General features: G+C 49.0%; 12 protein-coding genes across 12 annotated transcripts; 7 read left to right on the top strand and 5 right to left on the bottom strand.

Annotated features, from left to right (window-relative positions):
* Nucleotides 1-573: 573 nt before the first annotated feature.
* P153DRAFT_254038 (HET-domain-containing protein) lies at nt 574-2097 on the bottom strand (the record flags this gene model as incomplete). Its single annotated transcript, XM_033662754.1, has 1 exon — nt 574-2097. A coding segment is annotated over one exon (1524 nt), but the record flags the coding sequence as incomplete, so codon positions are not given.
* A 1579-nt stretch (nt 2098-3676) lies between these two features.
* On the top strand, nt 3677-3922 carry P153DRAFT_367432 (uncharacterized protein). The gene has a single exon (XM_033668276.1). The coding sequence runs from the start codon at nt 3720-3722 to the stop codon at nt 3876-3878; it is 159 nt and encodes a 52-aa protein (XP_033523574.1). The 5' UTR covers nt 3677-3719; the 3' UTR covers nt 3879-3922.
* A 1053-nt stretch (nt 3923-4975) lies between these two features.
* On the bottom strand, nt 4976-5733 carry P153DRAFT_386368 (uncharacterized protein; the record flags this gene model as incomplete). The annotated part of the gene is made up of 3 exons (XM_033670523.1): nt 4976-5081; nt 5150-5297; nt 5616-5733. The coding sequence occupies 3 exons, from the start codon at nt 5731-5733 to the stop codon at nt 4976-4978; spliced, it is 372 nt and encodes a 123-aa protein (XP_033523575.1).
* Nucleotides 5734-6396: 663 nt separating this feature from the next.
* On the top strand, nt 6397-7745 carry P153DRAFT_317861 (kinase domain-containing protein; the record flags this gene model as incomplete). Its single annotated transcript, XM_033665035.1, has 4 exons — nt 6397-6735; nt 6789-7060; nt 7114-7331; nt 7383-7745. Exons 1-4 carry the CDS (start codon nt 6608-6610, stop codon nt 7743-7745), a joined length of 981 nt encoding a protein of 326 aa, XP_033523576.1. The 5' UTR covers nt 6397-6607.
* A 288-nt stretch (nt 7746-8033) lies between these two features.
* On the bottom strand, nt 8034-9359 carry P153DRAFT_292058 (coproporphyrinogen III oxidase; the record flags this gene model as incomplete). Its single annotated transcript, XM_033663812.1, has 2 exons — nt 8034-9053; nt 9105-9359. The coding sequence occupies 2 exons, from the start codon at nt 9357-9359 to the stop codon at nt 8034-8036; spliced, it is 1275 nt and encodes a 424-aa protein (XP_033523577.1).
* A 618-nt stretch (nt 9360-9977) lies between these two features.
* On the top strand, nt 9978-10845 carry P153DRAFT_33827 (light chain 3). Its single transcript, XM_033665777.1, has 3 exons — nt 9978-10274; nt 10330-10562; nt 10613-10845. The coding sequence occupies exons 1-3, from the start codon at nt 10185-10187 to the stop codon at nt 10647-10649; spliced, it is 360 nt and encodes a 119-aa protein (XP_033523578.1). The 5' UTR covers nt 9978-10184; the 3' UTR covers nt 10650-10845.
* Nucleotides 10846-11408: 563 nt separating this feature from the next.
* On the top strand, nt 11409-11667 carry P153DRAFT_291724 (uncharacterized protein; the record flags this gene model as incomplete). Its single annotated transcript, XM_033663784.1, has 2 exons — nt 11409-11434; nt 11508-11667. 2 exons carry the CDS (start codon nt 11409-11411, stop codon nt 11665-11667), a joined length of 186 nt encoding a protein of 61 aa, XP_033523579.1.
* Nucleotides 11668-12111: 444 nt separating this feature from the next.
* On the bottom strand, nt 12112-13855 carry P153DRAFT_386373 (uncharacterized protein; the record flags this gene model as incomplete). Its single annotated transcript, XM_033670524.1, has 2 exons — nt 12112-13725; nt 13781-13855. 2 exons carry the CDS (start codon nt 13853-13855, stop codon nt 12112-12114), a joined length of 1689 nt encoding a protein of 562 aa, XP_033523580.1.
* Nucleotides 13856-16874: 3019 nt separating this feature from the next.
* Nucleotides 16875-17487, top strand: P153DRAFT_404235 (uncharacterized protein; the record flags this gene model as incomplete). Its single annotated transcript, XM_033671995.1, has 1 exon — nt 16875-17487. Exon 1 carries the CDS (start codon nt 16933-16935, stop codon nt 17485-17487), a length of 555 nt encoding a protein of 184 aa, XP_033523581.1. The 5' UTR covers nt 16875-16932.
* Nucleotides 17488-19221: 1734 nt separating this feature from the next.
* P153DRAFT_431948 (uncharacterized protein) lies at nt 19222-20472 on the top strand. Its single transcript, XM_033672938.1, has one exon. It carries the CDS (start codon nt 19268-19270, stop codon nt 20270-20272), a length of 1005 nt encoding a protein of 334 aa, XP_033523582.1. The 5' UTR covers nt 19222-19267; the 3' UTR covers nt 20273-20472.
* A 1227-nt stretch (nt 20473-21699) lies between these two features.
* On the top strand, nt 21700-24150 carry P153DRAFT_397353 (uncharacterized protein; the record flags this gene model as incomplete). The annotated part of the gene is made up of 3 exons (XM_033671555.1): nt 21700-21795; nt 21866-23291; nt 23342-24150. The coding sequence occupies 3 exons, from the start codon at nt 21700-21702 to the stop codon at nt 24148-24150; spliced, it is 2331 nt and encodes a 776-aa protein (XP_033523583.1).
* A 346-nt stretch (nt 24151-24496) lies between these two features.
* On the bottom strand, nt 24497-25669 carry P153DRAFT_367437 (uncharacterized protein). Its single transcript, XM_033668277.1, has one exon. It carries the CDS (start codon nt 25589-25591, stop codon nt 24662-24664), a length of 930 nt encoding a protein of 309 aa, XP_033523584.1. The 5' UTR covers nt 25592-25669; the 3' UTR covers nt 24497-24661.
* Nucleotides 25670-25920: the final 251 nt, after the last annotated feature.

Raw genomic sequence — 25920 nt, forward strand, 5'->3', positions numbered from 1 at the left:
CGGGATGAGATGTGTGTGAAGGGCGTATGTGTTTTTGAGCTGCTCGCGTTATTGTAGTGGCTCTCGTTGTCGCTGTTACCGTTGTTCTATTTACCAACGTGGATATGGTCAATATTTCCATTGTCGTGATGACTTTTGAGTAGAAAAACTATGAGAGACAAAGAGACATGTAAATCTACAGCCCAACCCGTCCCATTCAACTGACCAAGACCAAGCAAACGGATAACCTATGGGTCCGCCCACCCAGTCACCAACCTACAGATTCCATTTATCTTGTTCCCTGGTTGAGAAACGCACCATCATCAACAGTCAAGCTAGTGGCAGACGATCAAGGGAACTAATCGATCAACTATCAAGCGTCCAATGCGTGCAAAGAGATGCGCAATGCTAAGCTGCACGATCCACATCCAACAAAAACGTGCAAGACCATACACCAGCGGGGATTCGCTATATGATTCGAATCGTATGTGTGCCGTCCTCGTTGTATCGCAAACATGGCAGACGTTTCCTCTCTTCCTCAGGCATACTTTTGTCTAATACCGTATCAACGTCTTCCTGAGTAAGGCAACATCCAATCCCAATTCTCTCAAACAAGCCTTGCGAGGGGTCTATCACTCGCAGCAGAAGATATTTAACGGACCAATAATACTCATGATCACATGCGGGCATGTAGAATAAGCTCTGTTGGGCATTGTCCATGTCGAATTTTGAGGAGTCGAATTGTGGGATATCGAGGTTGACTGCGGTGGAGTCTGACAAAAAGGCTTCTGTATGACCATCTAAGATGATCCAAATGTTTTCTTCCTTTCCACCTTGCGTCTTGTCCTCCTGCAGCAGGCTCATGGGCTTCAGCAAACCCTGCAAATCTAGCCACCCACCGGTAACAAGCCCCGTTACGTCGTCTGTTGCGTATGTAAGGACAACATCCCGTACAGTAATCAACATATCTCTCGCAGCTGAGTCCCAGACGACGCTTCTGTCTAACGACGCCCAAGACCAAGTCGGAGCACGATAACAGGATGGTCGAGAATGTACCTGTAGGTCTTCTTTGCGTGTATCATCATCATCAAAACACCACCATAAAAGCTGCCCTTCAAGGTCCTTGCGCCACATCCCGGCGATGTAGGTATCTCCTGTTATACCAGAAAAATACTTTGCGATACCAGAGATAGCGATAAGTTTATCAGTCGCACAGGTCACTGTTGTTTGCGCATATGCTTCCACCAATCGCCCCCAGATGTAGGAGCACGAGTCCATAATATCAGGGTCGGAATCTCGTTGAACCACCACATCAAGGTTGAACTTGAATGATGAATAACGAATACGATGAGGAAACGGATGAGGATACGTCTCGCATGCAGTCTTTTGTCGGCATTCCCAGAAAAGCTGATAGTGTCCGCAATGTAGAACCCGTGGCGCAAGCAACCTTTCCTGGAATACCCACCCTCGTTTTTGGATAAGACATTCTTCTACGTTAGTTTTCCAATAGTCATCATGCTCTACCTTGCAGTCTATGTATTTGGATATCGCATGGAGACCTTCGACACATAGCTTTACTGATGTTGGCCTAATTTGATGCGCGTCACGAGATCGAAACAGTCCCTCCAAGTTATCTTCTGTGTCTGAGGCGGATATGTTACAGTATGAGTGCGAATAGACCTTGGACATAAGGGCTGCTTCATGGAGCCAGTCTGAAAGATCGTCCTTGTCTTGCATTATGCAAAGGGAATCGATCCAGATGTACTGAGCGCCAAGTCGTCGCGATATAATGATAGCTTCTTGGAAGGTTTTGGGCAATTTTGTGACCGCTATACCACTGTGGAAGGCCGATATATTTGAGCGAAGAAGCTTGATGAATTGCGCTGTACCCCAACGATGACTCAAAGTTGTATAAGGTCCGATAGGAGGCTTTTCTGCTGTGAGTATCAGTTGGACAATCCCACCGGATTCACCATGATACAAGAGCCGTGTGGGATGCCACGGGGCATTCAGTGACGAAACTTTTTCTCTGTTGCAGGCTTCATGGTTCCTGAGGCAGTCTTGCAACCACCATACGGCTGTCTGTAACGACTCCTCAGACGAGGTATAAGTGGAAGATTGGGTGTCCTCAGATACAGGTTCACACACGGGTTCGTCGACTTTGCAGTTATAAGCCACCACCTTTGCCTCATGATTAGAGCACGAGTGACTAACCGGGTCTGAGTAAAAATGCATCAGCCTGGTGACGCAAGGGGAGCGCCTGCAGGTGAAAATAGATTTTCGCATCAAAAGTGGCTCCAGGCCAACGTTGACCATAGACTTCCATACGAGTGAGGTACTCGTAGTTACGTCTTGTAGCGTTCGTGAGCTGGGAAAGTTCTACATTCGTCGCCGAGTTGGTTGTATCGTGAGAAGCGCACAATGATTCTTTCTCCTTTTTCGAAACCCTCTTCCAAACGACCTGGCAAATATGGCATTTAAGGGCAGCGGACTCTACAAGAGTCTGCACTGTCCAATGATGGACGTACCAATATTGAAGTTTTGTTTCCAACATGCCCGTATCGACCGTGGTTTCACCATCATACGATCCTTTTCTGTCTCCGTCTATCCCTGAGTTTTGACTGTAATCTTCTTCCACCGACTCATCAAATGTTTCAATATGTGGCTCTTTGCTTTCGCTGCCCCCTTCTTCGGCATTACTCATGGTCCGCCGTATCTCTGTCTCTTGTTTCTCTTGCGCCGAGGTTTCCTTACCAAAAGGCTTTTCCTCGCCCGACGATGTTCCATCCTTTGAGTTTTGCCCATCGAATCGAGCATGTTTATCGTCCGAGATGAGATTACGCCGATGTTGCAAAACTCCTACGCAAATATCGCAAAGCATAATTGCCGCAAGTCAATACTTGTCTGTGATAGCAATCAAATTTGTTCACGAATTTCCATAGATGTCTGTGAAGTAGTCCTGACAAGAGATAGACTGGTGTCAGCCTTGCGTCGTTGGGCGGTCAGTATTTGCTAGCCGCTTTATTGATCTTGCTCATGTAACGTCCGGTGGATCTTGTTCTTCAATGATCACGGTTCGCTTCGTAATGCCTTGAGAATATGGATGGTCGCAAAGGTGGGAAGTGATAAGGGCCGAGTCCAGATCAGAGCGGGGTAAGATGTATTTCTATGCAGGCAAACACAAGAGCACTCCACCGGTCAGCGCGCTCACCGGTAAGCCGCGACGCTAGTATAAACTCGATCCTGATATTAGGGCAAATTAACAGCAGGTGAAATACTCGAGACAGACTTTGATGAGTGCGCAACTACCGTATCTCTGCACTGCCCGATGTGACATAAATGAATTGCTAATAACCTCCACACCTCACACTTTCTCTTCCAGCAACGAGTCACTGAAGATCTCGTTCTTATCATGTGGCTGTTGTGGTAGTATGTCAGATCTCCAAAATCATCGCATTCGGAATGTCATACAATCTTGTGAATAGAGTTAGCAAGATCTTGACTTTCAATACCCTTGCAAACTTCACACCACTAAAGTTTCTGGCGATATCATAATTGGCGGGTCTATCATTTTATCAATGTGTAGATTCTGCTATAGATAATTGTTATGAAGCCACCTACACCGTGTTCCGAGTCACCTCAGCCTATCAAGTACAGGTAAACAACCACGAAGTGACCACTCACATCCGGTACTACCACGACACTCCATTTCACTGATAAGCTACCCCTGGTACATGATTATGACACGATCAACACCGCTTATTCTACCACTGCAGTTACTTTTGTTTCTCCCCCTCTTCATCTGTTCGAGCTCCCTCTCCCTCAAGGAGAACTTCGATAGTTCAGCCTTGCCCGGCCGAAAGGATCCAATCATGAAAGGCACAGCGCCATTAAGATAAGTTCAGCCAAGATACTAGGACCGACTCTAATATATCATGCATTCACCCGTGGTGCAACTAGCTTAGGTCCCTTCGCTCTTGTGTGCATAGTCTATTGGCATATGTGCACCCGTGGGAGTCGCCGAAACGACAATCTCCAGCAGACTCGGCATCTCGCATGCCTGCACTGTTTATCAAGGCAATGCACATGCGTTGAAGATTGGGGCGGAAAGCTTCACTCAACTATATGTTAGTGCCAACGAACAATATCTGATAGCCGTTGTGTGTCGTGTTTTCCCATTAGAATCCTCAAGTATATGCCGCATGGACTGCAATGAGTGGCAAGGCCGTCATGGCTATTATTCGTCTGGACATAGTATATATGGCATGAGTCATGCGTCCCAGGTTGAGACTAAGATATTGGAGTCTGCGAGGATCTCATTAGAGTAAACGTGCTGCTTTTTTTTTTAACTTGGCGCACAAGTCGAATCTGGAGTTGTACCTGACAAACTAGCTGGAGAAGTGAGACAATTAGTAGTAATGCCGCACAAATATCACCAAGGGCGACTGAAACTATTCCACGCTCGGCACAAGCGTGGAACAATTGATGTTGCTTCTGCTGGTGCTACTTCTCCTGGCCGCTCGTCTTGAATAGCAAAGCTAAACTAGTGGTTGCATTGGCCGGTATAAGCTGCACAATCAACACAACCTGAGTAGGAGATGTCGATAGACTCCGGAATCGACGGACATGTCAGGTTGGCTCGGGTCTCCAAAGCATCTCGCATGAGAGTGAACGCGGCATTAATTGTGACCATTACCCAAAACACGTGGATGCTGCTGTACCACAGCTCACAGCACTGTATGGCTTGGGTGAGTGTCGCAAATTTGAAGTTTCCAAGGTTGTTTTCCAGGTTCTCCAGAGCAGATACTTTAAGACCTTGGTTCAGTAAGTCGAAGACAATGTAGGATGCGTTCCCATCCGTGCGTTATCAGTACACTTGCGTCGTCGCTGGATCTGGATTAGAGGCCAGAAGCAGCTAAGCCTATGTTCACTCCTAAATGTAATTCAACGTCCTGAATGCGGCTACCAAGCACACTATGGCCCCAACAGCCAGTCGCTATGCAGCACTCTTGTTCTTGACTTCTGGTTGACAACGGACCAGTGGGACGAGTACATAGTGTACATGCACGCGCGGGAGGTAATGGAGGAAAATATGCTTGACGCTGCGCGAGAATCAGTCGTAGCACAACATGAATTTGGGGTAGGAGGGGAAGAAGCCAACACTGCGCACGTCTTGCTGCCCCACCCATCTATCACGGCGGAAACGGGCAGACTGTTTTTCACGCTGGTGGTGACTCCTGTGAACTCGGTGCAATTCGTGCCTCGTGTAGCAGCAACAAGATTTACGTCCTGCGCGAACTCCTTGGTGATGAGGAGAACTGATCTTCTTGTATAGTTATGCGAGATTTGGATGCTTGCGCGACGTGGAGTACAATTCCTCGGTGCGGTTGTTTCAGCCGAGACCTCAAATCGGCTCCCAGCCACCCTCAATGTTGAACGCAGTGAAAGCGTGATACTCAAATTAGGGGTTGTGACTGGAGAAGATCGCCCATCTCACGTCGTGAATAGTATTTACCACGCTCTCTCTCACCTCGCTCAAGTCCCATATCACAAGCGAAATTCGCGTGTTGAGGAACGGCGCGAGTTCTGTGGATCGCAACGCAAAGACGACGGGCAAAAGTGGTGCGTTCACATACGTCTCGTTTCGCGGGAAAGCCAGTCCGCTCTCACAATGCCGGGTAGTCTGCTCGCGGCAGCGTTAACGACTTCCATGCAGGCCACGAGGAACCCGCTTGCCCAGGAGAAAATACGCATGCTGACGCCAAGCAAACGGGAAGAAGCGTAGTAGTTGGATGGCGGGGTAGGAGGCGATGAATAGCATGTAGTGGATAGATAATAATGCAGCGCGGAGGTACCCTAAAGAAATAAAGGAGCAAGGTGCAAGAGGAAACAAAGCACCTACGACGGATCTATCTGTAGGAGGATATAAAGAACCCGTCGCTATCACAAGAAAAAGTGAACCCTCGCATGAGCATATATACCACTGTACTTATCTACTTGCTCTAAGGGAACATAGATAATCTTTGGTATGCAGTTAGCAAGCAATTCTCATGCCAGTCTGTAGGATGTCCATTATTCCAGTACGAGGGGTAATGGAGCAAAAAGAGGAGGTGGGTGAGTGCAAAAGGAAGGCCAAATTCACAACAGCGGGGATGCAACGCTAGGCCCTATCAACCCTAGCATCTTGGTTATCCACGCGAGCAAAAAAGTGAGACACAACACCAAAAAGAATACATACAACAGCGGGGATTCGCTAGTGGTCACCCACCTAACTACTAGTCCGCCGGTACGTTGCTTAAATAGGGCTGAGCGAACGGGAAGCCTTGTTTTCAACGTCCTATGGTCGTATGTGGAAGACCTGGCTGGTGTTTAGTAGTGTATCCTGCTTTGAAAAAACACCAAACCTGCGCCGCCTCGGTTGTAATCAACCGTCGCTGTAGCTTGGGCACCAGGTCCTACGAATGCTTCTAGCGCTTCGGTACCTTAACTACCACTGTGCCACTCATTCATACATCGAACTGAAAATACTACTTAGTTGTCGTCTGGCAACCCCTCTCTTCAAGCTTGCAATTGCACTTCCTTCGTTCCACAATAGGGCGGAGTATAATACTATCTCTGCGCGAATAGTATGTTTCGGAGGAGCATCGCCAGGATGGCAGCTATTCCCAAAGACATGATTGGGACTACGGGAACTACATACCAATACAAACAGCTCCTCCAGGAGAGAGAACACTTTGGCCGTGTTTGGCTCGCAACGTAAAGTCTCGCCATACTGAATCCCGCACAGGGTGCGAACTGACTTTCTCCAGGAGTGGGCATGATCGGTTTATCTTGAAAGATATTCCTGAACTCATATTCGACCATTTCAATGAAGAGGTTCGACCCAACATCCGCGATAGTCCGTTTATACGACTACCCGTTGACACGATCCGTGATAAGCGTGTTTTCGTGTTCAGGTATCTGAAAAAAGATCTCTTAAGCCTGGTGAATAAACAGATTCCTATGCATGTTACGAAGAAAATCCTCAAGGACAGTCTTAGAGGACTCGTTGAATTGCACCGCCAAGATATCGTACACCTAGGTCATGCACTTCCTCTTTCCAAACTTACAACGCCAAAAGCTAACGAACATCAGACATCAAGGCAGACAACATCATGGTTGACTACCATCACGACGGGAAAAAGATGGTACTCGAGAAGGTCCAACTCACTGACCTTGACAACGCGGCCTATCTCCCCAACGGCAGATACATTAAAGGCATGATAGCGGGAAACGAGAACTGGCGTAGTCCCGAGGCGTTTTTCAAAAGCAAAATCAGTAGGCCGGCAGATATGTTCTCTTTCGGGATCGTCGTAAGTACTTCGAGGTACTCAAATCTCAATACTAGTCACTAACACTCTTAGTGTATCTACGCCGTTCTCGGTCGTGTCATATTCGGACCAGACGCCGATCTGAAGAAGCATGAAGATCTGGGTGCATTGCCTGATATGATTCGATTACAGCGGCAGGTATCCTATTTTGGAGATCAGGAAGGAGTCGATGGTCTGAAGGCGCACCTTGGCGATGACGAGATCAGTCTCACGGTTCTGAGTATGCTTTGGGAGGATCGCCATGAGCCGTATATTCCATACAAGCCGTTTGCGGAATGGCTTGAGGTGGAAGACACTGTCTTCAAGGATTTGATCTTGCGATTGATGAATTTGGACCCCGCGAAGCGAATTACGGCGAAACAAGCATTAGAGCATCCATGGTTCAAGGACATTTGATCATCTGCATAACATTTGTACGTTTCACTGTTGTATCTTCTCCGTCATTTGCTGCTTGAAAACGTGACGCATTCCTTTTGTCGTTGCCGGTCGTTTCATATGTTGGTGCCGCACAACGTCGTAGTCATAGTGGGATACTTCTAAGCTCCTGGCCCTCTCGCTACATAGGGTGTCATGCACATAGGCAGATCATCGAGTCATCCAAAACTCATCTGATGTCGCAAAAGACCTTGCGCAGAACGCTTGAGTACATGAATAGCATCTTACAATATGATACAGCATATACGTCTACACCCACTCCTTGGGACTCCTCAGCACCTCGAGCAACCGCTCTTCGCGACTGCCCTTCTCAGGCGCATGCATATACTCCCACCTGGAGGTAAGCGGCAGACTCATGAGGATGCTCTCCACCCTGGCTCCCGGCGTGTTGAGTCCGAATGACGTACCTCGATCGTGCACGAGATTGAACTCCACATAGCGACCCCGCCTCAACTGCTGCCAATGTTTCTGGGCCTCGGTGAACGGCATGTCCTTCCGCCTGTTGATGATGGGCAGATACGACGGCAAGAACGCCGACAAGCAGTCTTGCACAAAGCAAAACAGCTGCTCCTGATCCTTCTCCGTCTCGTCCATATCGTCGAAGAAAATACCGCCCACGCCGCGCGTCTCCCCTCGGTGCTTGTTGTCAAAGTACTCGTCGCACCACTTTTTGAAGCGCGGGTAGTAGCCCTTGTCATGCTTGTCGCATGCCGCCTTGATCGACTGGTGGAAGTGGATCGCGTCTTCGTCGTAGAGGTATGAGGGTGTGAGATCGCATCCGCCACCGTACCACCACGCGTTGGTGTTGCCGTTCTCGTCCGCGGTCTCGAAGTACCGGTAGTTCAGGTGTACGGTCGGCGCGTTGGGGTTGTGGGGGTGCAGCACCAGAGATAGGCCAGCGGCGAAGAACTCGAGCGAGTCGACATCTGGGTCGAGCGCTTTATGGTTGACGCGCATCTTTTGGATCGCGGCGCGAGGAAGGCGTCCGTATACGACGGAGGTGTTGACGCCGGCTTTCTCAAACACTTTGCCATCCTGCAGCACGCAGGTTATGCCGCCCCCGCCCTCGGGCCGCTGCCACGAGTCGATTGTGAAGGACGTGCCGTCGACTTTTTCGAGCTCCGAGACGATCTGCTTTTGGTGCTGTTTTATGAACTGCTCCATCCGCAGGCGCATAGGCGAGTCTTCTGTGACGCCATTCTCGCGCTTGAGGAGGGCGTCTTTCTGGGCGATGGAGGCGGTTTCAGCCTTGATGGAGTCGTCTGTCCACTATGAACGTGTTAGCGATATGCAATGCTGGATGCGGGACATGGGACACACCATGGAATAGATCAGAGCGCCAATGAAGGGCAGCATCAGCAGTCGTATCCTATTCGGCCATTTGCTCGCTGGAGGGTTTCGCCATTCCTCCATCGGGTCTGGCTTTCTTTCTGGGGGGAATTGGGCCATGCATCTTCGCGATGTGTGTATCTGTCTGCTGCTGAGGCTCGTTGGGCGCAATGTTCGTCGTGGCGCATAGCTGTGGGGGAGCTCGAGAGCTCTGACGACGCGGAATGCAGGTCGGAATGGCGGCATGGCGGGGAGGTACAGGCTGGGCGATGCCAGAACACTATCACTCGTTCCTGGGAAGCAAAAGCGAGGGTGATGAGCGCGATTGAATTTATGTTAGGCGTCTAATGATCGATTCTGGCTAGAGAGAGGTCGGCACATCATCACACCATGGCCATGCTGCCGAGGGAGCTCCGAGAGCACCAAGACAGACTCGTCTCGCCATTCGAATACTCCATAGATGCTGCAAAGCACTCCAACTCTCGGTTAAATGAGCGCATCTTCTTATCATCTCGTTTGTTTGCATGTGCTGTATCACCTAATCATATTCGTGGAAGATTACACGTACAACGCCAGGCACTGCTCATCAAGCTTCAGCTCAGCAAACACCCTTTCGAACGCGTCAGATCGGTCTTGAGGCTGTGTGTGTATATCTGATTGGAGTCTGATAGCTCTCATGTCCTTTGTTGTCTGGGTACCTCAGCGCGGGTGACCCAAGTCGTTCAGCCGGGTCATGGGGCTGAGCAAGTGACAAGTAGAAGGTATCAAGTGGCGGCAGCACTGCCATACAACGAAGAGTCATTCCTATCGACAGCGACCAGTGCGCAGCTGGCAAGCTCCAAGTGAGACTGTGTCGAGAGTGAATGGAATGGTTGCCTTCGTGACTGGCGTTCTCGCTAGCGTGTCCCTGACTTCCCCACCTCTGCTCGCTGCCTAAGTCGCTCTCACCGCCGCAGCCCGTCTCTCTTACACCCAACCTCCGCCACCCACATACACCCTGCTCACCTATATCTGCACCAACTCCCTGCCAACCCCACCACAGCAAACCACACCAGTCTTATCGTCGCCAACATGCGCTCCAAGTTCAAGGACGAGCACCCGTTCGAGAAGCGCAAGGCCGAGGCAGAGCGCATCCGCCAGAAGTACAACGACCGCATTCCAGTACGTCGCCTCCCACTGCAAGCCGCTTCGGTATGGAGTCGCTAACAGCGCTCAGGTCATCTGCGAAAAGGTCGAGAAGTCTGATATCGCGACCATCGACAAGAAGAAGTACCTGGTGCCCGCGGACCTGACGGTCGGCCAGTTCGTCTACGTGATCCGCAAGCGCATCAAGCTGTCGCCCGAGAAGGCCATCTTCATCTTCGTCGATGAGGTGCTGCCACCCACCGCCGCGCTGATGAGCTCGATATACGAGGAGCACAAGGATGAGGACGGCTTCTTGTACATCACGTACGTCACTACCACGACTCAGCAAACGAAGTAAGCTAACGCGCGAACAGCTACTCCGGCGAGAACACGTTCGGCGAGGCGATCTAAACAGCGAGTCTCCTATATCCCGTCGCTTTCCTTTATCTATCTAGTCATCGAGGACACGATGAACTGACGGCGTTTTCGGATTCATGCTGGTTTCATCCTATTCCCTACGATAACACTCCACGGCTTGGGCGACTCAGGAATACTCAGGCGAGCGAGGTGTTTTGGTCTCAGTATGTAGTGCAAGGCAACCATCTTCTGGGACTACGTAGAGCGATGGCATCGGACAAGCACGCGATGCATGACTGTGACATCTGCTGATACGGACGACTCAGAAGCTGGGGCTTCTCTCCTTGCACTACTGCTGTCGTGGGATCATTCTAATGTATTCTAAACGTTCCAAACTTCGTTCCACAACTGCACTACATCTGCTACCACGACACCGCGTGAAGCTCTATCCGTTATCTAGTGACTTGTCAGCGTGACCCTTGATGACGACATTGTTCACATGACAAAACACAACAACATTAATCAGCAGCACCCGCTCGAAAGATCCGCATGCTCTGCTGCGAAACGTGATCACGCAGACGCGTGCTTATCGCACTGCCCGCTTGCGCTATCGCCGCTTGTGTGCTGCGAGAGTACCTGTGTGAATCGTGGGGTAAAGAAAACCTCGAGCCAATCATCGCGTTGCATACCCTGCAGCAAAGTTTATTGTCACTCCATCGCTCCGCATCATTTTCCACACTTCTTCCGCGAAGAAGCACCACGACATACGTCTCGTCTTTGCCTTTGTCGTCGTTGTAAATAGCAAAGGTGATAATGGCGTACCAGTACATCATCTCTAGGTTTGTCCCTCAATCTTTCCACCGACCAAGCCCTCACTCGACTTCCTTCCCCGCTGACTTGAGGTATATATAGAGCCCTCGATCCCGTCTTCGCCATCTCGATTGGCCTTGCAGCTGCCGCGACACGAATAAACCGCGAGGAGAAGGAAAGGGGGAGGAGCACGGAGGAGAGCTTGCAGGTCCTGAAGAGGAGGTGGGGGATCGCTTGGGGAACGGAGAACGAGGGGAAGTGAAGAGATGGAAGGGACTTATGAGGAGGGAAGGGGGGATGAGGAAGAGGAAGAGATTGATTTTATACCCCGGGATGCGGAGGATCGAGGATCAGACTTTGGGTGGTTTGGTCGAGATGCTGGACTCGCATGGCATGAATAATACATGCTCATGATCAGCACTTGACAATAGTATACGTTCGAAAGACAGCAAGGGACTTGGAAGTGGACGACATCTTTCGCGTGGGAGAACAATGACTTCAAGTCGATCGTCCAGGTCGTCAATCACGAACTCGAACACGCCCCAGAAAGTACAAAAAGCTGAAATAAGTATTCAAACACTTACGTACAAATCAACATCACGAAAACAAACAACCTGCGGTTCCAACAAAGCCAAAAAGGGTATACAAGCATCCACGCTCCGCAATTTAATCCAACAAACCAATCCAAGCCAAACACCACAACCTGCTAACCCGCCAATTCCTCCAACTTCTTATCCTTCCCTTTGAGTCGATCTCGCGTATACGTCAGCACACACACCTGATACCCTCCCGGCCTGAAACACGCATCCGTCGGGTTCTGCGGGTTATCCGTCATATTTACAAGCGGTATTTGCATCGTATGCGAGTCGGAAATATGGAATGCGTGATTGGGACCGCGGACGCTGATTATGTGGTGCGAGGCATTGACTTGCGCGGCGTCGGATTCGGCGCTGTGGGTGGAGAATGGGATTGTTGATGGGGAGGGCGAGTCGCTGTCTCGGTGTAGGGACTGGGGTTTGGACATGGTTTGTGTTCCGATAATCAAGTTTGTTCTGGTATGAGGTTTTGAGATGCGTTTGCATTGGGATGCTTGGTTGTGTTTGTGTTGGACGTCGATCTTGTTGGTGGATTTCTGGGGCAAGACTGCCACCTCATTGAGCGTAAAGAGAGAGCCACCTACAACTGACAAAGGCACAGCAATTTCACTGTCTGACAAGTCTGAATAATCCGTTCCTGCCGTTGAGCCACTACTCTCATCTTCGCTCTCCTCCTCAGAGCTCGCCGAAGGAGTGTCAATCACAATGAATAGCTCAGACTCATCCTCGTCAAGATTAGAACTCGCGATTGAATCTGAGCTCTCCGAAGCCGAGTCCGCCGACGCTTCCGGCATTCCAAACACTTCCGTACGACCACCATCCCCACCATGCGCAATAGCGCTACTCAACGTGTATGTCAACGGGAGTGTAGTAATCACCTGACGCTGCGTCAAGTCTAGCTGTTGCGGGACATCGAACGGCTCGAGATACTTCTCCCCCGTCCCCAATCGATCTTCACCAAAGATATTCACCGCAATCCTTAGAATCTGCGGCGCTGCTTCGATTCGACGCGTTCGGTGATGCGCCCCTATCAAACTGTGGCACGATCCACACCTGAAGTTAAAATCGATATTGTTGAAGAAGAGGTCGATGATGTAATCAAGCAGTGCAGGGCGTGGCCCATGACGCAGCACAAATCGGTATTCACCTTCGATCTGGTACGTCGGCTGCGTCACTGTGTTACTGTACCATGTGTGACTACAAACCGTACATTCCATGCGCGTCTCAAGGTTGGTCTTGAACAACGCATCCAGCTCATCATTCCAATGCGGCGGCACGGGACCCATATCCGGGAGCGCAACCTCGAAGTTCGGAGGTGCGGGATGCATCATGTTCTCTGTCAGCCAGGCAAAGAAATCACTTGCGTTGCCTTCAACGCCGGGCCCAAAGTTTGCCACGTCGTCTGCGGCTGCTGCGCCCGCTATCTGCATCAATGCCGCATCTGTCGCAGGAATGGGAACTGTGGCTCCCGCTGCTCCCCAATATCGCGTCGCGATATCTTGCAGCGAGCATAGAATGCAAGTTGTTGACTCATGTCCGACGCGCTTGTGCTTGCTTATCCACTGGTGGTAGATGGGCGTGTGCATTAACGCCTGGTGCACAACGTTCTGGTAGCTTTTGTAGTATGGAGCTGCATTTTCAATGCCTCTGCTATTGCGGCTCGGACGACTTCTATGGATCTTCCAGAGCTGAGATGGGGACTTGTTCTTGGTGATGCGGGACGCCTGGTTAATCGTTAGCTGCTATGCGAAGGATTTGAGGGAGACAGGTTAGACCTACGTGTGCATCGCGTTGTTTTTGCAAGGTTGTCTTGATGTGGTCGGTAGCTAGTCCAGCGGAGCGGGTACGCGCCATTTCTGAGTGTGCAAGAGTTTGGAATGACGAAAGTCAACTACGAACTGTCTGTGAGATCCCGAGCACTGTATCTGAAGGCGAATGGCTATCATCTTTGCAATCTGTTGAAAGATATATGTTCCTTTGAGTGTGAACGTTGCTATGTATAGCACTTCTTTCTGCTTGCAATACGATTGTGGGTTGGAAAAGTTGATATGTCACAGACCTGACGAGTGTCATACTACAAAGAAACGCGAAGTCATGGTATTCCCATTGTTGAAGAATTTCAGATTATCAGAACTTCTGCTTGTATGCTGGTCACAAAGGGCTTTGTATCTCGCGCTTGAAGTGTGGCACAAAGATTGAGATAATCGAAGGTATCACTTTTTCTTTGCTACCTATACTCTTTGTTGCAAAAGTGTCCTTGTGATCGCGCAGGGCTGGATTTTTAAAAGCTTGAGTTCTGAATATCTCGCACAGCTGCATCACCACTAGTAGTGGCGCGGTGACTGAACCGCGATACCTCGTAGAGGATCCCGATAGACGGTGTGCTCAATATACCGAATGAATCGAAACTTATGTCCAAGGTTGTGTAATTGAGCAGTGTTGTGCGGTATCATCCTCGCTCCTCTTTCATCCGCAGGGAGCCAGGTCAGCTACGTGAAGGTCTACACAAGCTTCCGTGCCGCAAAGCTTGGTAGACTCGGCGTTACCTAGCAGGGGTGAGAAGAGCGGGAGGAGCCCTAGAATGGTAGAGATCCGTCAACCACAATGTGCCACTTCCGTCGCACCCTCAGAAATCTGTCTGCACTTGGCAACAACAAGCCTAATCCGCAACCGTTTGCTGTGCCTAGCTACTACTCTCGCAAGTGTTTTGTTAAACACATTAACGACGATGATCGAGCTTAACAAAATACTTCGAAATCCGCAGAGTGGCGGATAGATACCGAGCGAGTCATGAACCCAAACAACGTTGGAAAGTCAAGACCAGAGAACGGGACAACTCATTCCGAATAAGTAAATTTGCCAAAATCGTAACCTCTGAGAGCCCTCGGGTAAAGGACGGGACTATTCTAGACAGTGGGCATCGGCTTCAACCACCCGAGGCCGAAGAAATGTTTTGGCTTGCCGCCTTCAATCATTGTCTGATGGGTCTACACATTTGTCCCGTCCTTGCATAGGACGCAAGGTTGAAAATGCCACCTTACTTATCTAACCTCACCGCCTTAACTGCGTGCAGTACAATGCATTCGAGACTCGCGGAGCCCCCGATGCTTGTCTAGTCCGTGATCTTGGACTGCGATAGCTTGTTCGGTCAGGATCAACCTTCCTCACTGAATCGTAGAGTATTCATGAATTTCTCATTGAGATATTAAGTGACAAATATGTGCGTGCAAGTCAACAAAATTGCAGCTCACGTTGGGTATGGTTTGGCTAGACGGCATATCATAAACTCGAATTGGGTGTTTAAGTTGAGAACCTGCAAGTAGCAATACTGACCATCATCGACGAGCTACTACCAGTATCCCGTACCAAAGCATTCCGCTCGACTTTAAGCATAAGCTACTACTAGATAGGAAGGCCGCCTACTCCGACGCTAACGCAGGGACAGATCGTGCCGTCTGCTTGACCAAATCAGGCGTTAGCTGCAACGGCTCATCTGCCACTAATGTCGAAACGAGTCGCCGGATGGGATGCCTCATTCTTTTAGCACGACCATGCGGCTAGAGCGTGCTTCCAAAAGCTCGGTTGAGGCAGTGGTTGGTGGCTTGTCGCTATAAAATCACGGCCCTTTTGGCGACTGCGGATGCTTATCGTATTTCTCCGTGTCCCACAATGTACGCTCGAGCCAGCCTCTCGGCAAAATCCAAGAGCCTGGAGACCGGGATCGCAGGAGTAACTTGACAAGGGGACAGTTGCTTTGATGCAAGAACCTTCCTGGAAGTACAGGGGTCTGAACACCTGCGCAAAGTAATCTTCCAAGCAAAAACGGTTACCTTTGCAGACTCATTTTGGCAATATGTAGCGTTTTACCACAATTTCTTGACGCCAACACGATGATACAACGTGTTTACACTTGCAACAACTCATCAAAGACTAGTGATTCGCCTCCCGCTCCGACGCATTTTTGATAGTGTCAGATAAGCGGATATATCATCAATAAGGCTCGGACTATTGTGCCGTTCGGCATCCACAGTGTGCCGAGTTTCTGACCATGAGAGCAAGAGTCGCGGCAGACGGGACAAAGATGAGCTTTGCTTTATGTGGCATTTCGCTATTACTAGCAAACAGGGGTTTCCGTTACTATCAGAGGTGTATCTATCTTGGAAAGAATGGTTATGTATCGTCACTTGTTATAGCATGGGAGTTGCTTCAAGGCTCGTCTGATTGCTCTATGTCAAGAGTATCAGGGCGTTATCCATTCAGAATGAAGAGGTCTTTGACTACGGGAAGACTAAAGAACCAAGCTTTCACCCGCAATGCTTAGTTTGGCTTGTCTTCCGCCTAGACCATCCCCTTGCTTGACCCCTCTCTGCAATTTCCTAGCGTGTATAGGAGAAGCACTAACGGAAGACACGTATCAGATGGTCACTCAGGCCGTTTACCAGTTATCCAAGTTCACATCGAGGTGAATAATCTTGTTGGCTTGTGCAAATGCAACACTGAAATCATGGTCTTGCTGAGTCGCTAGTTGTCAAGTGAAGAACGTATGTTTCCATCAGAAAAGATGGAGTGAAGCCTCATTCACAATATCCTTAGTAAAGATTGGAACACAACATGAAACATGAGTCAACTGGCGGGAGCACGACACAGAATCTCGCACAATGTCTCTCATCAACCAAACTATAAGGGGGGATTTCGCCGAAAGGATTTTAACACCAATCCCCATGATCACTAGCAAGAGTGGCTAGATTCAGCGTCTATGCAAATACGAATGCGATAGGGATTCTTTCGCGAGAATGGGAAGCGAGATAGTTGCTCGATCTCAAGTATAAATTGACTATACCCAGCTGTCCATTCCATCTACCATCTTCAACAACATCTTCTCATCAAACCAACAGCCATCCAAGCCTCTTACTTGCTCCCTATCAGTCATCATGCGCGCTTCTACCCTCCTTCTTCTCCTTCCGGCCACTCTGGCGGCGTCCTATGTGATTCCGAACGACACCAAGGATGGAGTCTACGCCACCTACACTGATGACAGTGGCAATGAGGTCCACGAACTCATTGGAAAGGGTGTTGAAGTTCAGTCTGCTGAATCCACCATCGAAGCTCGCGACAACCGAACGTGGCAAACCTGGTGCGGCTGCGGCATCGGACTTGACCATGGCAACACCGACGCCGCTGTCCAAGACCTCAAGAATCAAATCGGTCCCAACCAGATAAACCAGAACAACGTCAACTACTACTCTATCCGCGGCAACGTTGTGGCATTTTCCTGCATTCAGGAAGCTTGGTTCACGACCTCTGAAGCAAGCTACCTTACCAACGCTTTTGCCGAAATTACCTCACGTTGCGGTTGGTACATCGCTGGTACTGCCCAGCTGAGCCCAGATGGTGCCGCCGATCCTTCCGTTGTTGGATATATGCAGTACTCCAACGGACTCAACTTCTGCGGCAATGCCGCATCCTCCAACCGGGCTAGCTGCTAGGTCCAAACATCCGTCACATCGTGCGAATGCATAGAGAGCTTGGAGTTGTTAGCTGTGCAATCCATCGTAAGATGAATATACGGATATTGTTGTAATGGGGTGGAATTTGATGGGGGTTGGGATGGGTGGTTTGGAAGAGCAAGTAGTGCATAGAAAAGGGTTGGACAGACATTGATAGCCTCAGGTTGGAAAGAGACGGCACTGGCCGAGCTAATTACCCAATCAATTCTGTTCTCCACAAACTATTTCACTTGTGCCTTGTGATATGGGGAATGAAGTCTCGATACTATCGCCTTTTGCGATATGAAAGACGATGTAAGCTATATTGTTGACATAATTAATTAGCATCACGTGCAAAGACATATCCCTAACCAAGAGATCGAACAAGTAGCTCTATGTACGCCCAATAACCTAATTTGCAGATCACCAAGAATGACTCGATGTTAACAGCGGCCCAGCGCCTCCTGTGTTGAGATCACGTCATGTTGGCCAGAGGAAGTTTCAAGGTGTGATACTGACGCACATAGAAATAACACTTAGTTCCTACGATAAGATAAGAATTGGTACAAGGTGTATAATTACATCAATCTGCGTTTCAGAATGCGTGTCCGTCGACAGACACAGCTAAACGCTAAATAAGTCGCGATCCAGAATCTGTAAATAGGCCCCATCTAATCTGAGATACCGGACGGACGTAGCCATTTCTCTGCCACCAAGGTTAAATCACTCAAGTTGGAAGCTCTTGGAACCATACATGCTCAGAAAGCTAATTCTATGGTTGTGCTATCCCAAAGAGGAACTGACAAAGCTTTATTAGAAGGGTCTGAAATGATTGGTCCAACCTTGACAAGATTGCTGTTGGTGGAATCGTCATATGCATAACCTAGAACACACACGTGTTTCTCAGCGACACGAGATTGTACCGACGAGGCCTGAATCGTAGACTGAACTTGAGGGGCATGATAACGTTTGCATTAAATGGCCCGCCGTTGAGAGGCTCGTAAAACAGGAAAAGAGGGATAAGACGGATTCATTGATTTGTTTTTGTTGGAAAGTAAAGCCCTCTGAGAATAGTAATGCGCCAAAAAGTGCAGTGTGTTATAAAACCTAGCCAAAAATGAAATAGAAACAATCGGCGAGCAATTATCTTATATGTCGCAATTAAAGAGAGTGGCCGAGTGCGATCTGACCGGAGCAATTTAAAAATGCGTTATTGAAGGAGAGCGTTGCATATAAAATTATTGGTTAGAACTCAGAATTGGTAAACTTCGTTTGACAATGATAATTCCACAACACAAAGGCATGACAAGATAGTTATATACGCAACGTACGCGAACCTAGAATGACATTGAGATGGAATATCGCTATAGGCTCCTTAATTTTCATAACTTGTTACAATATACGTTAATGTCTGCAACCCTCCCTATACAACTGAGGCCTCTACCCTGCATGCCCGAAATCCTACCAGGTGGCGATATCAGCTTACGTCTTTACGAGACGAATTTTTGAAAGACTACCAGCGAGGGCCCGATCGCTCAGCGACTTGATAGGAGTCTGTTAGCCCCACAATGATACATTCAGCTCCACAAATGTCAGCTGAGCTTCGCAAATGTCTTTTAGCCGATCCTGAACCGATGTGGTCAGCCTATGAGCAACGTATGATGTCATTGACTGCGGTATCATATGTTAGTCGCGTGAACAGATTATCGACATTTGTTATCTACTTATTTTCTGGATATCATATCAGCAATATCTAGTTAAGCAACTTTACTCTACAACAATGACCGAAGCCTGGAAAGAACAACAATTATGGCAGCTTGCATGCTTTCACGAATTGCGCCGACGAGAACTGGACCCGTCCTTAGAGTTTGAGGAATATCCGCAGCCTGGATCCTCTCAAGTGGCCATGTTACAAATCTTCGAAGACGCATTGAATGAAAATATTACTCCAGTAAAAGCAGCAGAGCGCATCGCAGACTGGGTGCTTTCAGTGCCAGATATGGATGTCTGCTATGACATAGACAGAGCCTATTATGCTATGATCAGAGCTTTGTTCGCAGGTGCAAGTCAACTTTCATGCCGGAAACACCTCAAGATCCTGGCAGATTTTACAGTTGAACTCGCAAATTTACCCGATGTGTACAACAATACTGACAGACCGATGGAGTTCGAAGGAGGTTCCGTTGTGGTTCAGCCGGGGGAGAGGATCAAGTTGCCTTGCGACACAGGAGGAAGCTTATGGTCTGGACTGCCGGACTTTGGTTCGATTATCGGAGGTGATCTCGATGGCGGGCCTTCAGATTTCTTCCGACATTCTGAACCTGGCCACGACGACCAGCAACAAATACATCGCGAAGCCGAAAAGCCATACACAAACATCAATACATTCGCTGCTCTAATAGCACAACAACACCCTCCACAAGGATCTCCGTTGTGCAGTTGTCTCCACAACGCCTTTGCAGTGTTCGCTTTCTTGGAGTACGGTCCCGATACACCTCGGGGAGAATTTTCGCACCTTGTAGTTCGAGCAGCGGCTACCTGGCTCACTATTGCAGGCGAAGAATTAGTGAGTTTAGGGTCGCCTTCCGTCAACCGTGACTATATTTCTGGCAGCTTGTGGGCGGCTGAAGGCGGTACCAATACAGTAGATGTTAAGCGACTGCAGTTTTGGAAAGAAAGGTTCCGGCAACTCCGGGAATCTGGACGACTTTTGAGTCAAGAGGCTGTGGATGCCACAATTGACGCTGCAGCAGCCCTAGACAAGTTAATTGCTGCACGAGGTTGAGATATCTTCAACTCTCGAAACGTGTTACCGATATCACGTCCACCCATGTTATCCTAGGCTCGATACTCCTCTACTGTATATTCAAGCATTTACTATAACATTCATTTTTTCTCCATGTTCATCATGTATTGCGTATATCTCCTGTATGAAACCATTCATGCTCTACCAAGTATGAAAGCAGAAATTACTCATTTACCTACACCATGTCGTTCTGACTGGATTGGCTAACTTGGGACTTGAAAGTGCGAAGTGAAGTAACGTAAAATAATCGGTTGATGGTCGGTTGCTTGCAACTCCGCTCGATTGAAGCTGGAGTTACGCTCGATAAAGGTATTGTTGAAACGATTGCTCAGGAGCCAGAGCGTTGGTGGTGTCATGATAACACATATCCAGCTCCAATACGCTCGGCTTGTTACCCCTGCTTGATTTGGCTTTCTCGTTACTGAGATTTCATGCCATCATTCGTGCTCGAGAATGAAACTGTAAAGTCTGTGGTTCCAGATCAGCTTGGCAGCAGCCACAGGGGTTTAGGATCGCTTACGTTCAGGCGCTAGCACGAAATAATCTAGATAAACGCGCTAAACCCGATATCTGAAACTCTGTTTAGACCCTCACGCCAGTGGCTTTCGACATGCGAGCTGACTTTATGTAAGGGGCTTCCAGCCCAATGCAAAGTTGCGCATCGCACCAACTTTTGCACGTTCAGCTGCGCCAAATCAATTTGCTTGTCGTAGATGCGGCTACGGCCATCAATATAGTGCAAATTTGATAACCCAAACGGCCCCCCCTGAAAGCGCCATCAAGTGTCTGGCGTTTTTCTCACGACTAGAGAGGAGCGCAGGTCGCTCTACTTATCAGGGCATTTGCTTGGTGGATATGTGCATGACTCTGGTCCAGACATCGCGGGTTGGCGGTACCTGAAGCGCTCAGGATATAAAATCGAGTTGCTCCCCGACAAGGTCAACTAGGAGATAAAGTACCTCTAACCACAAGATCAGAGCACGTTGCTGCCCGTCCATTCTTTTACATTTGGTTTTGTTTGGAATTTGTCCATTATGCGTTCTTTTATCGTCCTACTCCTTGCACTGGCACCCTCTGGGGTTCTCTCTCAGCGCGTATCGAAAGACGCAACCTGCGGCGGCTCGAAGGGTTATACTTGTCTTGGGTCGACCTTTGGCGACTGTTGCTCGAATGTATACTCTTCCCGCGAGATCAGCTAAGGAGCTGAACAGCTGCTAATGCATATACCTAGTACGGCTGGTGTGGTAGCAAAGAACTCTATTGCGGCAAAGGCTGCAATGCCAAATTTGGCAAATGCATTCAAGGCACTGTCACTAAATCGTCTAGTTCTTCTGTAATGACTCCAACTAGTAGTCACACGTCTTCTACTGTCCACGCCTCATCGCCCGCCTTGACTGTCACTACTAATGCACGATGCGGACCATCCTTTGGTGGCAAAACCTGTCTGGGAAGCCGCTGGGGTGACTGTTGCTCGCAATACAGTTACTGTGGCTCAAGCTATGGTATGTAGCTACTCTACTGGCTAGAACATTTCTGATTGAATTAGATCATTGTGCTGTGAACGCATGCCAGAAAGGCTACGGAAAGTGCAACACTGTCAGTTCATCTCGCAGCTCAACCCAAACATCCGCGAAACTTTCAACTTCGTCGAAGAGCAACTCTGTAACGTCCGTCTCCCAGAAGTCCACGAAACTTTTAACTTCATCCAAGGGTAGCTCTGCAACATCAGCTCCTCAGACTGCCTCCAAGTCTGTTTCCACCTCTCAATCAGCGCCGAGTTCCTCAGCAACTACTGCACAGTCATCTTTGGCTTCTCAGTCAGCCTCATCCGCTGAGACTACTAACAAGAGCTCATCATCTTCCGATAGCGTTCTGCCGTCCACTAACCCATCATCAATCTCAATCCTCATCCCTTCAACCACATCCTCCGACACATCCGCGTCTTCATACGTGCCATCGGACAGCGCAGCTTCTCAGAGCAGCGCGACAGATCCATCCACGTCAATCAACAATGACAGCCCACCCTTCACGCCACCGGCGGAAGTCATCTTACCGTCGGATCCCCAAGAGTTCATGGCCACATACACTTTCCAGGACGATCCACTTCCCACACCTGTGGAAATGGGTAGCCCCCCAATTGCTACAGGCGTCACGCCAGTCGAAGCAAATTTAGTGAAGAAGTGTCTCATTGTTCCAGGACAAGCCGACGCTACCTTCCAGCTGCTAGAACCGAAGGATAGAGTTCCACTCATCAAACGCACAGACAGCACCCTTGGCCCCATTAAAGCACCAAAGTCCGAAGCGGAGTTTATCGCGATGGGTTCGATTGAGGATCTTGTATTCACATCTTTCGCGCTCATGAACAGCGTCAATGGACTCTTCGATCTCGTTACCAATGAAAATCCTCGCCAATACATCGCGAAAAAATCAGATGGTTCAGTGATCCTGACAGACCAGTCGACTAATAACGCCCAGCTAGCAACATCCATCTTCGATGTCACTTGCGAAGGCCGCATCACTGTTCAAATCGCTTCGCAGCACTTTACCTGGACACTGCGCCAAAACGACTCAGTAATGGAGCAGGCGGACGGCACACCAGAAACGATGTATGCACTACCAGACAGCCCAGCCGCGGTGAAGCGACGACGCCGCGACAAGTCTCAGGAAGGCGTAGCTCCGCGCTGTAACGCGTACCCTCGACCACTAGAGGCACGCGTGTTTCCTGGGGCACGAGGCAACAATCCAAACCAGTGTGGCTCGTCTGCGTTTAATGTTCCGGATTTGAGTTTTGGCAGTTGCTGCGACCAGCACGACAACGACTATGACGACTGTGGTATGACCTTTGAGGAAGGGAACAGTAGGTTCCGTTCATGTATGCGCGGAAGCGGGTGCGATTCGTTAAACCATTGGTATAGCTATCCGGCATATCTTGGGTGTCTCAAAACAGCCGAGTTTTACTACAGCGTGGTATCTGGATATTTTGGACAGAAAGCATTCTGTAAGTGCCATGTCTGAAGCACGAGGAAAAAAGACGCTAACATGAGACAGATGTGGCCAACACCGATCGCTGCAAATGCTATTGCTCAGGCTCTACGCCTAACGGCTGCATGGTAAACGGCCAGTTTCAATGTCTCAATGTCTTCGGTACCGACACCAACAATTGCGGCGGCTGCGGCCGCACGTGTCCCCAAGGTTCACGCTGCGAGAATGGACAGTGCAAGTGCCCCGCCGAACAATGTGGCAACCGCTGCGTGACGCTGGCCTCGCATCCCCAGAATTGCGGACAGTGCGGTCGCGTCTCGCCTTCAGGATACTGCGTTCAGGGCCAACCGTACACACCGCCAGCCTTCTGCTCTCGGGGTAATGGATTCCGAAACGGAAACTTCGCGAACGGAGCAAACGACTGGAGTGCGCAGATTGTTAGCGGCGGAAGCAATTCGCGTTTTGACGTCGGCTTCGATGGCGGCGCACAGGACTCAGACGCTATGGTTGGTATATTTTCGCTTTACACACCCAATGGTGGCGCAAACCTCAAGACGTCTGTCAAGATGTGTCCCGGATCAGCGTATAACCTAGGGTTTCAGATTCGCAGACCTTACGGCACGGATAGCTGCTCCTACTACGTCTACGTAGCTGGCGAACTCAAGAACAGCGGGCAGGTACCACAGCCGACGAACATCGGTGCTGGATGGCAATGGGTCTCTGGTCTTCGTGTTGGGCCATTCTCTGGAGAGCGGCAAGGTGTAAGTGCGGCAGGACCTGAGCTCTGGGCGGACTTTGAGCTCGATATCCGCTGCTCAGGCAGTGCACTGTATAATTTCATTCGCGTAGACCAGTTTTCCATAATCCCAGCGTAGAAACAGAGAGGTACAGGTATAGAAACCTTAGCTTTATCCTCTAGTTTTAAAACTAATATTATGTAATTTTATATAGTTTTAGATCTTTTAATTCCCTAAATAGAAATTCTAAGTAGAAAAGTATTATACCTTCTTAGGTTATAGATACCTCTGAAAATTAGGAGAGTATAGTAAAAGTTAAATTATAAATAAAGTTCTTAAAGTAATATTAGTATAGTTAAAAATTAGATTTAGAATACTAAATAATTACTAGTATAATTAATTCAGTTAATACTTGATTCTATAAGAGTATTAATATGCTATCTTTTTATTTTATAAAAGTTATTTACTATATTATATCTAGATATCAGCAACGCCTAATTATATTCTGTTAATGTGTAGCTCTTTTATATACTGCTTTCCATTCATGTTCGAACTATGCCTGAAGTAACAACACACCTACAATAAACATTGTTCTAATCCTCCAAGTATTGATTTCCGTCGCAGACTGCATTTCCTCATCGCCATGCTATTATAGCTTCACCGCAACGATCCTTCCACCTGCCTTCGCCTGGCCGTCCGCTCCAAAGCCACCCATTGTAGTCAAGTAAAGAGTACTGCTGTCCTTCTTTGTTCTTCCAAATGCCGACGCTGTGGTGCCTGCCACAGAGTCACCTTCAGCAATAGTCGTAACGTTGCCATCAAGCGTAATGTGCTGAAGTTTATCGCCTTGTGGCGCCGCCAGTGGTTCAGAGACGTATATACTGTCATCCTTTGCGATTGAGATATCATCCGGACCCGTGAGAGTAGAGTCGCGCAAGGTCTCGAAAAAGCCGTAGGGTTTGCCGGTCGACGGGTGGACACGAACGCGGCCGGCGATAGCCTGGACAGTGTTGGTGTAGTACACGTAGTCATCGTGAACCTTGATTCCGTTGGCACCGAGCTGCAGCCCGGGTGCAGAGAAGTTGGCCGCTAAGCTAGGATCCTCCAGAACGACTCCCGTCTTTCCAGTTTTGATGTTGAATGCAGCGATGTTTCCATACCACGAGTCTGCCAAAAGCAGTGTTTCCTGGTTCAAAGTGGCCATACCATTGGGCATAGCCATATCAGGTAGTTCTGCCATCATGCTGACCTTCGTTATCTTCTCCTTTTGGCTCAGATCAAGCTTCCATAGCGAGTATTTCTGTAAGGTTGGCCGGTATTCAGGTGCAGACCTCGAAACTATCACAGCGAATACATTCTTCTTGAATTCGGTGATGCCGAAAGCACCAGTCGCGTTTGGAAAGGTGGCGATGGTGGAGAATGTCGCTGGTGAGGTTTGTGGGTGAACAATGTGAACCTGAGCAACGCCGATGGTGGACACGAGGAGAGAGCCATTTTGCATGGCAGCGATATTTTCGAGCCACGTGCCATTAGAGAACTGGTGTACTGTCGACACATTCGCCGCAAGCGCCGAAGCCATGAGGGTTGAGAGACTGGAAAGATATTTCATTCTGGCGGTGAATTCGACGGTCGGTGGATGATTGAGGCCTTGATATAGTCAGACTGGGATAATTTTATGATGGGGGAGCCATCCTCTTACTTATACTTGTCTCGCCGGATGAGAAAAGGAAGCGTGCTTTTGTTTTCAGTCCGGTCGACCATGCATTGATTTTTGGGCCTTGGCGACGCTTGAACGTTTTCTTGCTACACTCCCATGCACTTGCAGTTTTCGCTTTGCACCCACGGCTTGTTTGTCACCCTGCACAGGGTATCGATTATTCTAGAAGACACATGCTCTAAAAAGGCTTA

Source organism: Dothidotthia symphoricarpi (assembly GCF_010015815.1).
Source record: "Dothidotthia symphoricarpi CBS 119687 unplaced genomic scaffold P153scaffold_11, whole genome shotgun sequence".
NCBI lineage: Eukaryota > Fungi > Ascomycota > Dothideomycetes > Pleosporales > Dothidotthiaceae > Dothidotthia > Dothidotthia symphoricarpi.